This window comes from Carassius carassius, chromosome 35, assembly GCF_963082965.1.
Source record: "Carassius carassius chromosome 35, fCarCar2.1, whole genome shotgun sequence".
NCBI classification, from domain to species: Eukaryota; Metazoa; Chordata; class Actinopteri; order Cypriniformes; family Cyprinidae; genus Carassius; species Carassius carassius.
In genome coordinates this window covers 19,766,427-19,782,776 of record NC_081789.1, presented here as the reverse complement: position 1 = coordinate 19,782,776, position 16,350 = coordinate 19,766,427, and the positions used below count along the sequence as shown (strand labels likewise).

Here is a 16,350-nt window from a genome sequence, read left to right as displayed (position 1 = left end):
CTCATAACAGACACAGTTAAACACCAAAAAATTCAAACATTTAGCTGTTAGCCTATATGGGGTGAAGAGATTGTTTAACAGTGAATATCACTGCCTGGCATTAGCATCACAGTGTTTCCCACAGGATTGTGTGAGACTTGTGGCAAAACCCACAAAGTAGAAACCCCAATCAGATAACAACCATCAAAATAAACAGGTTTATTTACCCAAAGAGCATAAAACGTTTCTCTAGAAGTGACCTCAATACAAGCTAGCATGTTGGCTCACACTGTCTAAACTTTTAAAACCATCAAGTTGCTGAACCCTGTACATGGTACATAACTTATGATAGCATAAACACAAATAAGTGTGAATGTTCCGACCTCGCTTGGGTGCTCCAAGACCACTGTGAGCCGCACGATGAGCATGTGCTCTGAGTTGTTCAGGTGGAAATATGACTCACAGACCGTTTTACTGATACCCCAAACTCAGCACTATACAAACTCACAAAGAGAACATAACAAAACTGGCCCTGCTTCAGTACGCAGGCACCATCAACCACTTCTGATCACTTCAATGCAGCCAAAATCTACTGTTTACGTTAGCGTTATTGTTCTGAAAATGGGCCTGGATGTGTTAATACTCATGGGCAACCATTTCGAAGGTAGATTTGTGTTATTTTAAAAGACTATGCAAGATGTGTGGGTGTATGGTAACTATCCGAACCATTTTGAGAATGGAAATGTTGCTCTAGCTTGTTTAGAAGCTATTTATTTGGCAAGCTCAAATTCAGCATGCTAACAAAATACAATACGCATGGTAGCAGTAAACAAGCTATTATGATACAGTGTGATAACAGGCAGATTAATTGACAGTAATATTAATCTAACAGTTACATTAAAATGTTTTCTTATTATAAAAACAACAAAATTGCATGAAAAAGTTTTTGTTGTCTTGTCACATGCAAATTTACTTACATATTTGTTTTGGAACAATTTACAGTGCTTGATTTGTGCAGATTTTTCACCTGATTAAGACGACTTTCACAGAAGAAAGCAATATCATAATAAGAAGATTCGTATTTTATCCAGAAGCAAAAGTTAAAAATGACTTGATAGATTTGTTTTTCAATTACGTTAAATTCACTGGAATTGTGTGGATTATTTGAGGATTATTGTGTTTTTATCAGCTGTGTAGACTTTCATTCTGATGACAGATCTGTTCTGATGATAAAAACAAACTCATCCACATCTGGATGGCCTGAGGGTGAGTAAATCTTCAGCTAATTATAATTTTTGAATGAACTATTCCTATAAATCTGTATAACTGATTTTATTCTGTGAAACACAGCAGTAGACATTTCAAAAATAGTGTTTTAACTGTTTTTGTTCATATAACCAATGGGAAAGACAATGGAGCCCATTCACTTTCACTGCAAGAAAAGAAAAACTATACTATACGTTTTCAACTTTGGGTGAACTATACCACTACCTATTTTTAAAATAAAGTCAATACCAGCCTGTGAAGAAATAATCAGATTATTTAAAAAAATAACTTGACTATGATTACATGACGGCTGTTTAAGTGTCTTCAGAATGAGTTAATCGGTTGTGCTCAAGCTAGGAAAAGTGTGCTTAAATTGCACCCGTTGAATTTCACACCGTCTCGCTGTTAAGCATCTACCCTTCCTCAGTGCCATCAGAGGAAGTCTGCACTTCCCTCTACCATGAACCATAGAAAAGGAAGTGACCTCACGAACCTGCAGAGTCTCTCTGTATAAACTGCATTTTTTACAGGCCTACAGACGATCTGAAGGCTATGAAATCGAAATAAAAACCACATTTAAAGCTTTCTAAATCCATCAGAAAAGATCAAAAATAGTTTGAGAATTTAGACTTGATTCAGAGTTGAAAGATTCACGTTTTGAGTAAGCTTTTACAGAAAGAAACAACTTCCCTAAAGTAGATCAATGGTTTGTTTTTTAAAAGTACAGTTCCTTCCTTACCTACTTTGATTCAAGTAAAATTACACATGCTTTCATTTACACAAGCATCTCTTAACGAACAAACTAACGAACAAGACTAAAATAACAAGAAAATTAACCGTCTTGCAACAGGGTTATAGAACATGCAAAACATAAAGCTACAAAAAAAAAAAACACAAGGGCTTTTGAGACTTCACATTTCAGCCAACCACATGATTTTCACTAAAGTTCACACCAATATTACTGTTACAGTACTGTATAAACAAAAGGAATGTCCAATGAGAACTGTACTAATAAAGTACTAAAACCTATCCCAGTGTGATTAGAAAGAGTCTCACATATCACGCCTTCCTGGTGCTAAAAAGTATGTAGAGCTACAACACTAACAAGCTTTCGTGGACTCCTCAGACCTTCATGACTATCTGCTTGTGGAGTTCACATGTTTCTTTCTGCAATACGCCCTGATGTACTGGTGTCACTGGAGAGAGAGCGAGAGAGGGAGTGCACAAGTCATAGAAATACTCTCTCTCACTTTCTTTCCAAATCAACACTAGCATCCTGTTAGTCTGTGACCAATAGTCTTCCAGTCAGCACACACGCTGACACACACAACCTATCCATCCTCTGACAGTCAGCATTAGTGGCCTGCTGAGTTCAGCTCAACACAAACATACACACTTGTGATCACACACTCAACAATATAGCTCAACAATATAACAAGTGATGTAATGAAAATTCAATATATATCCGCAATGACTTGTTGGCATCAAAACATGTAGAATTCTTTTTTTAAAGCACTTTTTATTTGGAGATACAGCGCCAAATGTACTAAACAGGGCAAATTATTTTGAGAACGCGATCCCATAAAAGCACAGGTGGGAGTGGAACGTTTGCAGGTTATCTACTGACAAAGCACAAATTGTAAAACACAGACAAAGCCGGCTCATTTACATTGATAATGACCAATGCATTCAACAAAGATTATTAAGACATGCTCTTTTTGGACGTTAAATAATAGTGAAATACTACTCAAATCTTCACCTTGCATGATTTATTTAAATACTCTCCTCCCATAAATTGTCTGAAAGGTAAACTCCTCCAAATGCAAATGCATTTGGCAGTTGCAAGAATAACTGTCTATGCCTTTTCATTGTGCCTTAGTAAACAATTATTGAATTATTAAATTTTTACTGTAACTTAACTTGTTTCATTAAACATTTTGAATCTACACTACCATTCAGAAGTTTGGACTCAATAAGGTTTTACATTTTTTTTTTAAAGTCTTCTCCAATGCTCATCAATGATTTATGTGTCCAAAAATACAGTCAAATTTTTTAATATTGTGAAATACTACTATAATTCAAATAACTGTTTTCTATTTTAAAATATAATTTGTTCTTGTGATTAACAAAACAAAACAAAAATTCACGATCATTGCTCCAGTCATAAGTGCCACATGTACATATAAACCTTGTGTGTTTTGACAGTATTAGTGCAAAAGATAGCTTAGTTCAATAATCAGGTGCTGTTTGACAGGCTTTAGCGTGCACGCTTCAGGTGTATGTGGCGCTCAGAAAAAGCACGGGTCAGACCAGCGCGCGAATTAAACCTTTAAAAGCACAAGCAAATAATGAGAAAGGAACTCTACCACTGAGTTAACACTGCTGTAAACACATGTGGCACTGTACAGTGAATGACCGAGGTGCCAGAACTGCAGCTGCTTTTTTCTTCAAAAGCAGAATGTGGAGACATTTTTATCATCCACGATCAAAAATCGTCATATCACACACCTCTAATTATCAATGTTGAAAACAGTTGTGCTGCTTAATATTTTTGTGAAAACTTTGTACATTTTCTTTCAGGATTCTTCATTGAATAGAAAGTTCAAAAGAACACCATTTATTTGAAATAGCAATCTTTCGTGACACTGTAAATATTTTTACATTATATCAAACTGTTAATATCTTACTGTACTGAACCCAAAACTTTTGAACAGTAGTGTAATTGGGTGTATTCTGTGTTTGACATTTACAAAGAAAACATTTAAAAACAAACCTTTTCAAAGTACATACAGTATATACGAATTGAGATATGCATTAGATACTGTCAAAAGTGTGAAATTTCAAGATAGAAGTGTTTTTGCCATTTCGCTCAGCCCTAACACTCTTTGCCCACTTACTTACTCTCTGAAAAAAAAAGTGCTGATAGCTTGGCCATGCTAAATGAAGGCGAGGAACTGTTCACCTGTGGTGAGACTAGGCTGTGAATCCGTCCACTACCTCCTGCAGGGAAAGGTCAAAAAGGAAGTGCTGAGTTCAGCACTTACTCTGACAAAGTTGTCGGGGAAAAGCCCCCTCCGACCGTCCAGCTCTCCCTGCCACCAGCCGCCCTCATCCTTCCTGATGTTACTGATGATGTCACCGACAGCGATGGTCAACTCGTCATCGTGCTGGGCCTGGTAATCAAACTCCACAATGGCTTCCACTGAGAGAGAGAGGAAAACAAACAGAGTGGTTTAGAGGTCATGGTTACATGCAGGAAGCAGGATATACAGTATTACTGTACAAGACTCACACAGACACGTAGTTTTCACCACTAAATGAAAATGACGGCACGATCTACAAAACATCTGTTTATATCACTTATAAAAATCAAGATATAATTGTGATCATTACACTTAACCTTATAGAAAATGCAAACATTTTAAATATCGCTTTTGTGATTCAACATATGCAACCCACAGAGACACTGTTTTGGCTGTTATAAGTGGTTGCTAGGTTGTTGCTATGCATGTACTAAAATGATTAAAATGTATAAGTGTTTTGTTATGCTGCTGTGTGTTTCTTGGTTGTTTGATTGGATCTTGGTTGGTTGGTCATTCAAAGTAATCCGAATGGTTTCTACTGGGTTGCTTTGTAATTCCTGGGTGTTGTGGTTGGTTTCTAGGGTGTTGCTATGTGATTCTAAGACAAGGCTAGATACTTTTAGGGTGTTATGGGTGGTTGCCAGGGTGTTTTAATGTTTGGAATATGTTTAGCGTGTTGCTAGCTGATTCTAGGGTGTCATGGATGGATTCTAGAGTGTTGTTATGTAATAAAAGGGCAGTTTCTAGGTGGTTGCTAGGATGTTTCTATGTTGATACTAAGGTGTTTTTGAGTGTGCTAGTGCATTACAATGCTGCTATGTGTTCTGGTTTGTTAATAAGGTGTTTCCAGATTATTCTAATGTATTCTGGATGGCTTCTAGGGAATTGATATGTGATTTTAATGTATTCTGGATTGTTTCTAAGGCATTGCTAGGTGATTATAGGGAGAACAGGATGGTTGCCAGAGCATTGCTATGTGGGCACTAAAACGTTTGAAAGGTTTTTGTGAGTTGTTATGCTTCTATGTGTTGATTCTAGGGTGTTGCTAGATGACTTTAATGTGTTCTAAGTGGTTTATAGATGATACTAGGTGATTCTAGGGTGTTCTGGGTGGTTTATATGTGTTGCTAATTGATTCTAGAGAGTTCTGGATGGCTTCTAGGGTGTTGCTAAGTGATGTCCTGGGCGTTTTTATGGCATTTTGAGCAGCTGCTTATTATTTCAAGTCAAAAGAGCCCATGCTCAAATCACTATGATATTTTGGTCTCTAGATATGGCTTGGGACTTTTTCTTCTATATAGATCTAAGAGAGTTTTTCGGAAGTGTTCTTCGTAAGTGTAAACACTTTTAATCACAATGATTTATTTTTTATTGCAATTTAATTTGTTGCCACTATGGTGTAGAAATTACACATTGCACCCTTTAAGGTTTCTGCAAATCCCCAAATGAACAATAGAAATAATGATGCTTACCACAAAAAAAAAAAAAAAACTTAAATATCATGTCTGCTTTGACAACATCATAACTTATTTTAATCATATATTTACAGCAGTAAAACATTTACTGAGATAGCAATAGAATATGAGTCCTTCCATAGGGATAAGAGTTAATAGGCCCCTGGAGCATAAGCAGGCAACATGTTTTCACTGCAGATAGGAGGATCAAGGCAGGAGCAAAAGCAACGAAACAAGGATCCGAGAAATTAAAGTGACAAGATATTTTCACGTTACAGCTTATAATATTAAAAAGAAGCTTTTTGAACTCTAGTGAACTATACGTGCTATTTCTGGTAGGAAAGTGCAAGATGATAATGTCATCCTCTCAGATTTGGATTTAAACTGAATTGTGTTTGCATGAGGTCGTGACTCGTGACGGTGAGGAGGGGATACCGTGAGGATGGGAATGAGAGATGTAGATACAACATCACAATGATGCGTTTATGAGATATCAAGTCATGCCACACAAGACGATATCAGACCCATGCCTTGCTCCAATGCAATGCACCCTGCACACACACACAGCAGGGCACTGCAAACATCCTTTGTGACTTCTATATGACGTTTGATCTATATGGCAGCTCTGACTACAGGTTTCCAATTGGATATCATCCCACCCGAATTATCACTCCATGCACAAGGGTATCGATAACCTACCATTAGATACTTAAAAAATACATTAATGCATAGTCAATAGGATCCCTCAGATGACCCTGCAGAATATTCTGGAAATTGCTGAATTGTGCAGGGAGGAAAGCATGAGGTCGTATAACAGAAATCGGTCAGCCTACAGTTATAACAAACACAGAGGTAACAAATACTTCCAAACATCTGGTGGAACACGCCTACGCATATGCACAGCCATAAAAAAACCGACAGGCACAAACCCACACACATATAAATACAGAAATGCCACAGTCTGTATTGTTATATGGAGATTTATCATCTCTAATGGCTGATCAGGCCCAAGCAGACTCTCTGCAGACTTTTCTCTCCTTTCCTCCTCCATTGCTTTGTTGGAAAATGTGTAGAATTTGGTTCCAAAAAGCTTAAATTAATAAAAAAACATAAAATTAACTGGAATAGACAATATAACGGAACAGTACTGGTTAACAGGCAATATTATTGAAGATTTTTTTCATATCATATGATTTTGTATGCTTAGATTTTTTCATAATATGATATTTGTTATGTATTCTACTGGTCAATACTAAATATTCACTGTCCAGTATCTCAAAAGAATCGTTTTCTGTTTCATAATGTAAATTATAATGTTGGGATGCCTAAACTAACAAAGGTAATGGTTTTCCATTTTTCCATTTTGATATTTTTTATTTAATTTGGGGGTGGGGGGTGTATTATTATCAGTATTGATGTAAAAATTTTACAATTAAAGTGTTTAATTTATAAAGGAATTTATAATTTAAATGTAACATATACATTTAATATATAAAATGTAAAAAAAAAAAAATATATATATATAAAAAAAAAAAAAAAAAAAAAAAAATATATATATATATATATATATATATATATATATATATATATATAAAATACACATTTAATATCAATTGAATATATAAAATGAATATATAAACATATATTTATATAATAAAACAAACATACAGTGATTGGGAAATTCCTACAATTTTATAAATGATGGACGTTCTATTTTTACCGAAAATCAGCTGCGTTCTGTCTGTGGAATTTTGCAGGCATAGATACATTGGATCATGACCTAAATCACAACTATCCATCCTTGACTTTTCCACAGGGTAGGAAAACAATGTTGGGCCTTTGATTCTTTAAAGAGCTTTATGCTAGACCTTGATAACATTCTGAAAGATGACCATCCATCTGTGTTTTTTCTTTTGAGCCGTGTCTTCTCTCTCATTCTCTTTGTCGTCTTCCAGCTGTTTGAGTTTCAAAAGATGTGACATAAAGCACAGCTGGCATGTTTATGGAGAAACATAGTCCAAAAAAGCCTCCCACCCACACTTACACCCCCACATTGAGAATACTTTAGTTTGTCTTGACTCTCCGCCACACTCACAAATGTCAGCCTCTGTCTGACTTCTCAGCTCGACCTTTCTTCAACTGACCCACACAAACACATTTACACACAACAACACAAATACGTAAAATAACAAAACTGTTTCCTGTTGCTTCTTGTCTTTCTTCTGCTTTTTTATTGGTCACAAGAGAGACAGGAACAGTATTAGCCAGGATCCTGTTATGATATTACTGATACATCTGATACTGATACTTATATTATGATATATCCGGAGTAAGAAATTCAAAATATGGGGACTGCTTTCTGTTAATTGAATTTGAGAAACTATACTCTCAAAATAATTACTCAGAATTTGTGTTAATGAATTGATTATACTGAACTATATTTGAAATTATATAAACTACGTGCAAGAAATGTCTTGGTCAGTATATTTACCGAAAAGTTGTAAAATTAATTAAAACTGTGTGTGCATGTAATATATTTTATATGAGTAACATTTAAGAACGTGACTACAACTATAAGTTATTTTTTTAAAGTCTAATAAATGTTAAAATTGATAGCTCTCAGTTATACTGTAATGTTGAATGGCTACTCAACGGTTAAATATTAAGGGAAAAAACTATTTTATAAAGACATCAGTAGTATTGGTATCAGTGATACTGGCCTTTAGTCATAAAAAAAGTTACCATTAAAGAAATATTAAAATTACTCTATGTTGTTTGTACATTAATTTGAAGATTTAATGTGAAATTATTGCAATTTAAAAAAATATCTAAAAACTTTAATGTTAGGTGGGATTAATCGTGATTAATTTCAGAAAAAAATTGTTATTAATTATTTTATTTTTTATCAATTGACAGCAATATATATATATATATATATATATATATATAAACACACACACACATACATACTGTGTATATGTTAATTTGTTTTATTTGTGTAATTAATTATATGAAAGTATAAAGTAACTGATGTAACCGGACGTTTTCATAATTTTTTTATACATAAAATATATATTTCAAAATATAATACAATATATTAAATACATTTAACTACTATTTATATTTAATGAATTTAAATAAAATATTTTATCAAAAACGGTAAAAAATGAAGGTAAAATAGTGTGCATTAACTGAAAGCACTGCAGTTTATGCAATGCAAACACCACTCACTTTTTTTTTCCTCCAGAAAAATAATAATAATAATAATTACATAAATAAATCGAATAACTCCTACAACAATATTTGAGTTAAATAAGGACTATTGGTGTTTAACAGATCAACCACCTCATTCTGATGTCATGCAATTTTTCATTTCATGTTTAAAATGACCTACAGTATGCACCACGTGTGCGCTTTAAAGATTAGCGGTATTGTTTAGACCAGCGTCATTGCGTGCTGGTCATCTCCCCGAGCAGCTATAAATATTCCTCTTCTTAAATAGCTCCTTAAGTCTGTGTGCCTGGACTCAGCTGATTTGCACTGATGTGAGTCAAGTGTTTGTCTGCATTAAAGGACCTCAGTGAAACCATGTTATGTGCTTTCACGGCAGCATAACTCTCTGAGCTCATGCATTAAACATCAACAAACTCAATTATTATTACTGACTAAATTTATGTAGGCCTGATCCATTACCCCATCATATAAGCCTTATACCCATAATCCACTGCATAAGTTAAGACTTGCAAGCATTATTGTTAGATTTCATTGATTCAGAACAAGATCAATAATGTTCCAGCGTTGTACGAACAACCTTTTTGGCTAATGATGTGACTGAGCTGAACGAGAATCCCTCATTGTTCTCATCTATGAAGAGCTTGTGACTTACAGATGATTTTAATTGGTCATTCTCGCATACTGACTCAGACCGACTGCCTCTCCTACGAAAAGGTTAATCAAATTTGCAGTATTAGATTGCATTAAATGGAACAGACATGAATTCAATTAATTACATTGGCGAAAGTATTTTTATAGAGCAAAGAGCTCATGCTCAAGTCTGACTGGATGAGCAAGATGACTGCAAGATGAGTCAAAAAAGATAAAAAAAATTAAAAGAACACAGCTGATTTCGTTTGAAGCCAAACCATTTCATACCATCCTGACCTATTGCACACCTGAACTGTAGGCCAAATATAACTGCATAATCATATAACGACTGCAAAATGACCCAGGCGTAAACAAACGCTGCGAAATATAGCAGATTCCAACACAAGCATACTACATTCAGAGCAGTGCTGCGATCTCAGGCATAGTCCTGACCCATTTCACTAGCTACACTGCACTGTGGTCACACATCAATGTCCTTCCATATGAGTTGAAGTAAGATCTGTCGTCACTCGTCAGGGCAACATAGGAAGTAACACTGAGATGAATATACATTAATCAGCTGATGTGATGTGTGCAGCTCAACCACACTTGACCAGAGACATAACTATTAGAGCCCCGAGCCGCCTGTCAACATTTCCATGGGAACCCATGTGCTGAATGCAAATTCTATGCTATTTGTCTAAATAAAACATTAAAACTCAGTAGATAAATAAAGAGATTTAAATGCTACAACTAAATTTAAGCATCAAAACATTATAATGTGCAGTATGAAAATGAATGTTCATTTTGAAAATGCGTTTTTTCAAGATTAACTTTAAGTGTTAAATTATGGCTATGGTAATTAAGTTAAGTAAATACAAGCATGCACAATTAGTATCTAATATCGATACAATATTATACTGATAAAGGAAAAAAATCCTTTTTATTACAGATATGATACTAATACAATGTGGGTAAAAATGAAGTAATAATAAGTCTTTTATAATTAAAATTTGAGACAGGAAAATTAGGCTTCTGCACTGATTAAATAAACATAAAAAAAAAATCACAGCAATATTCTTAAAGGTTTTTATTTTTTATGTGCATTTATTTAGTATTTTGCCAAAAAAGCATGATAACGATTTCACAAATTCATGGTTTCACAATAAAAAAGCAACTATTGCTGTAAACTTTACAGAGAACCCTCTCATTTGGTACATTAATATAAGATTATAGCAATTATTGGATGGGAGAAGTGTCGACAAATATGTTTAGAGAAGCTTTATTCGCACATCAACTGAAAACAGAAGTAGACTAAAACACTGACACTGAGATTTAAAAATCGACATGAATGTAATTAATGTTAAAAGGAGCATCTGAGTGCTTTTGGGATATCTAAAGTTACCTCGCATCAGCCTCAGTTCTCTCAGACATTTTCTCTGCGTGGGGTGCAAGTTGAGACTCTAACTGGCAGTCAAGGGGAATATGCATTTGGAGATGTTAGTCTCTGTTCGGGTGCATTATAAATAAGCAAATGTTTAGGGATGGGCGATAAACCGTTCGACATGATTAACCCATACAGGTTTTGGACTATCGTCTCTATTGCAGTTACACGCTCATGTGAAGTTGCTGTGCTCCGTGGTCATGAAAACTTATCGTTTGCATATATTTTGAATTACTCATTCAAAATGCATCTTTGCAAGTACCCTTGTAAACACAGTAATTCAGGTCTTAAGTGAAAGCAAACAGCTGTGTAACAGTATATTGGATCCGGGCAGTTCTTAAAGTGATAGCAGTCTAATATTCTTGCTGTTTGTCAGTCATGCTAATCAAAAAGAAAATAGAGAAAATCTCTCACTGCTCTCGACTAAATCACTTTTGCAACTTTAGTATGAAGAAATATATATTTCATTTACACTGTGAAGGATATGCAGTGGTTTTATACATTTGATTACTTCATACAAAATATGTATCCTTTGTTTTTTATTTGTTCTACTGTAGTTTTTTCTCCTAATGCTTATTCTTATTTACTCACCTACTGTTTACTTGTCTTTAGTGAGCTTGAGGTTTATTTTTTTGGCTAGTATCGAATTTTGATATCATACATTTTTCTTTTTTGAAGCAAAAATAACTAGATTGTGATATATATCGTCACCATGAAATAAAATTACTCATATCGTGATATGGTCATATCACACACCCCTACGAGGTATCAACCATTAATTTTAATATAATGATATACCAATACTGCTACAATCCTAGTTTCTGGTGGACAAACCACAAATTTACAGGACATTTACAGAAGAAAAAGGGAAGATCCTCTTAAATGTATGAGCGCATGTGGCTCATTATGTGGGTTAGACTTGGGTCATGTGCAGAACTTCAGAGAAATTTCCAAACAAATGGTGCAAGATGCAAAATGATACACTTTTCCCAGAAGCATAAAACATGCAGTAAACATGCCATTAAATGTAGTATAGGACAGACACTCCTGCACTCAATTCCTGAGCACAAAGTCTAACACTACTTCCTTAAAGCCAACACTCACAACTCTCTCTAAAGTTAATGCTCCAAATTCAGACACGTTAATAAATCATGACAAAGCACTCGGTTCTTTGTATGTATTACTGCGGAGGGACGAGAACAAACTGCAGAGTTCAGATTTCTCGCAAAGTTTCATCACAGCATAAATGCATGATTTAAAAGCGAAATGTTCAGCGGGTGTAAAAAATTTTTAATTATTAATCTACAAAATGTTTTGTTTGACTGTATGATATGAATAAATCTGGAGCTACTCCCTAGCTGTGGTGGAACTTTTTATCAACACATGAGGTGACTCTTAAATGGAGCAATCGTCTGCAGACTTAAGAAATCAATTATTACTCATGCTCCAAAACACATAACTTTCTTTTTATTTTTTTACAATTAAAACTTTATTATTTTTCTTTCTGATACAAAACCTTTTGGTTTTTATGATTGCATATTGTGCATTTCCCTATATGCTGTTATGCACAGAAAATGATTATGTTGATTCCATCCAAAATAGCTCTCTTCAGGAATATTTTATAAGAATCTATCAATACTATTATCCAACATAGGGATGACCAGAAGGCATCTGCAGAAAATTTCTGTGCTGCATTCAGGGAAAAATCAGCAGTAAACAATGTTAACATGGCAAGATGTGTTAGGCCTAAATGGAGCAGAAAGTACTCTTATTGGAAGATGAAAGCATAATCAAATTAGCCAAAATATTTAATAACCATAAACAAAAGAAGCTGGAGATGTGTAGATCTTCCAAATCTTGTGGTAAGTACAACTACTACTGGTTCCCCTACACTGTTCCCACTGTTAATAAAAGAGCTGTAAAATGGAGGCACATAGGTAGATGTGTAAATGCTCCACTATATAACAGGAACTCATCACACACAGAAACATGCCTTTCTCAAAACTTCCCTGTTCTCTGCCAAAGGGCAATGAATGAGCATGACACAGCAGTCATGATAGTAAAGAGACCCGAGAACAGTGCAACACTTTCCAGAATCCAAAGCTCACCACATCACTTGGGAGGAAAAGCAAAGCTTGAGCTTGCAGTGAAAACAGTAACATCGGAAGCCAGGGCTTCATTAACTTGAGTGCTATATGAGGATTCACAAGGAGCCCTTGATCACTATGAATTCATTTACTGATAGCATGTTTAATTAAAAAAATAAGATCCAAAAGAATGCTGTCAGTTGGGATGTTCAATGCTGAACCAGAAATCACAGGTGGGTCATGTATACTAGTCTGAAAAATTATTGTTTTGAGGCTTGGCCTGTTAATAATGCTCATTAAATCACTACAAATATTTCATACATGCATGTCTTTGGGAGTGTCACATGAAATCGCTGATTTAAAATATTAATTAAGATGTTGCAAAATGTTTATCATATTAATGTTGCGAACCTTTGTACCTTTTCCCCTTAAGGGGTGCATATTATTACCTTAAAGGGATAGTTCATCATTAAAAGCCTGTTCACACCAAGAATGAAAACTAGAAAAATAACTACTGTGCATTAGCGTCTTCACCAATGCACAATAACACTCTGTTTATTATAAGCTTGCACTGCAGTTTTGTTGTCTGCCTCTTTATGCTTGAGCTCTTTAAAAGCAGGATGGATTCTGATTGGCTGTCAATGTTTTTATAGTTCATCGGCTGGAAAAAAACAATATTCTGAAAGTGATTCCAATGATATTGTTCCTCTGTGGTGTAATCATTAAATTTATGGTGTGAGCCCCGCTACTCTCTTAAATTTAGAATGCTTTTTAGAACTTTATAGTTATAGTAATTGATCTCGGTGGGAATAGGCATTTATGTTGTTCCAAACCTGTATAACTTTCTTTCTTCTGCAGAACACGCACACACACAAAACAAGTCTCATTGTATTTTTGTCTCTACAATAAAAGTTAATGGGCTCCAGTGTTGTTTTGAACCTCACTGACTTCCACTATATAGATGAAAAACATTGAAACATATTCTTCAAAATATCTTTCACATAATTCAACAGAAGAAAGAACGTTCTACAGGTCTGGAACAACTTGAAAGTGAGTAAACAAGAAGATGATTTTTATTTTTGTTTTTTTCTTTAAGGTACTAACATGCATTTTATAGGGGCGGATGATATACAAGTTGTTTGCGCATTTTTTTCAACAGTGAAATGATTTTTCCCCACTTTTTAATTTAGAGCAGAGCATGGATCATTTGTCAGATTGATTTTAGATCAGATCATTCCAGCGGTCCTGTTTGTGTCATTGATTTATGTTTTGAAATAGTTTGTACACACAGCTGGCCCTCATTCATTAATAACTGTTAGCATTTATATTTATGCAGAAACGAACAACCCTTTTCCTAATAATCAGTCTGGTGGGTTTGTACACGCATGGCTTTACTTCTCTAAAGAATGTAACCAAATGTGCCATGCAATGTGCTCAAAACCTGTTTAAATTTTCAACACGTATGTCTGTTGATCTAAAGGCTTTGATGAATCTTGCCAAAAGATTAGAGACACGTGTGCAACTGTCTCACGATCAGAGACGCTCGCTCCTCTTTTTGATGAGCTTATCACGGGAGAGCGCACAGAACAGAATGGATCATAAGAGGATTTTACATCTGTTAGTGCTTCAGTCAATAAGAAGTTGTTTTTAGTTTCTTTATGTAAATCATAAATGGTTGTAATCCAGTGTCAATGATAGGCTCTGATCTGCTTAGTGTGACACTACATTTGAGATTACAGTGATGAGTCTGCAGTTCTGACTATCTCTTACATAACAGTGTGACATTCTTCAAAAATGGCTGTCATTCTGTTTTATCATCAGTGCAATGTAAGAAAACACCACCAGCAACTATATTTTGGACTGAAATGCTAAGCTTGGCTGCAGATGTACGGTTATTGACCATAATAAGCTTGTGGGAGTCATGGGGAGGCCGTCTGTGTAAAACACAAACGTCCAAACCAATTCTACTTTTTTTTAAAGAACAGCACATAGTATGATGGATATAAAACACGCTTGGTTGAATTTTCACAATAACTACCATTAAAAAAATAGATAGGGTAAATTTTAGATTTTTAAAGATCGTTTAATTTAAAATATTTACTTGATATTTTCTTTAAGAAATCTGAAAATAGAAAATGTGAATTAAGACTTATTAACAGCCGGTTAAGTACAGTTAATGCTGATACTTACAATGTAAAAATATCAACTGAGTATATTACTATAGATCATTAAAACTATTTATTCATTTTGTAGTCTAATTGTATTTATTATCGTCTAGAAAACAGTTAGAGAGTTCTATCTATCTATCTATCTATCTATCTATCTATCTATCTATCTATCTATCTATCTATCTATCTATCTATCGATATGTATTTGGAGCTATGTCTAAGATATTCCAAACATACAAATAAATAAAACACGAGTAGTTATACTATAGAAGTTTATAATGCAAAATAGGCTATTAAAAAGAGCGTTCTTCCACATCCTTATTAAACAGAAGCAAAAGCCACATCTGTGAAGAGAAACATAACGGACAGCTGGAGGAGAGCAGGAAACCTCAGAGGGAAATGAAATTCAGCTTTTAACTCTTCATCACCTCCGAGCAGCGGAGAAGGAGACATGCAAACGTGTCCACATCTTGAGATCATCAGATCTTCTTTCAATGTAACGTTAGTTATAATAGTGCGAAGGATGCATGATGCAAACACTATCAATGATGTTCAGTTTCATTAATGTTTTATATTACACATCAATAGCACATGTCAATAGCCTATCTGGCTTAAAATAACCCGACTTTGCACAAATCTGTTGTACTCACCCATTTATGAACTTGTTTACGCGGCGTGTTTGTGTAGGATGTTTTTCAATGTAGAGAAAAAGACAGAAATCCGCTACTTTCGAGAGATGCAGCTCCTGGGTCGGAAATACTGCAAATAGTCACTTAAAAAGAAAGAGGAACGCGACTTCTGCGAATATTTCTTACAGATTATTGTGTCCTTCATTAAAAAGAGGGGGGGAAAGGCAGGGGCAACAACGCGGGGGGGAAGAGATGATATGGATGTTGCCCCAGCCGTGAGGCGCTTCACTACAGTTTCGCCTCCGTCGCTTTACGAACTCCAGCTTGCCGTCACTGCGCTCTGTGGCGCTCATGAACCGAAAGTTCTCGCGAGAAC

The 16,350-nt window shown here is 35.0% G+C and overlaps 1 protein-coding gene across 4 annotated transcripts in view; it reads right to left on the bottom strand.

Annotated features, from left to right (window-relative positions):
• The window catches only part of LOC132116172 (SH3 domain-containing kinase-binding protein 1-like), a 57,325-nt gene extending 41,031 nt beyond the window's left edge, over nt 1–16,294 (bottom strand). For all 4 annotated transcript variants that reach the window (XM_059524828.1, XM_059524830.1, XM_059524831.1 and 1 more), the window contains exons 1-2: nt 15,996–16,294; nt 4,290–4,447 (exon numbers count right to left, since the gene is read on the bottom strand). In XM_059524828.1, the coding sequence (XP_059380811.1) occupies nt 4,290–4,447; nt 15,996–15,999 (162 nt within the window). In that variant the 5' untranslated portion in view covers nt 16,000–16,294. The remainder of the gene's footprint in view (nt 1–4,289; nt 4,448–15,995) is intronic.
• Between the last annotated feature and the right edge of the window lie 56 nt (nt 16,295–16,350).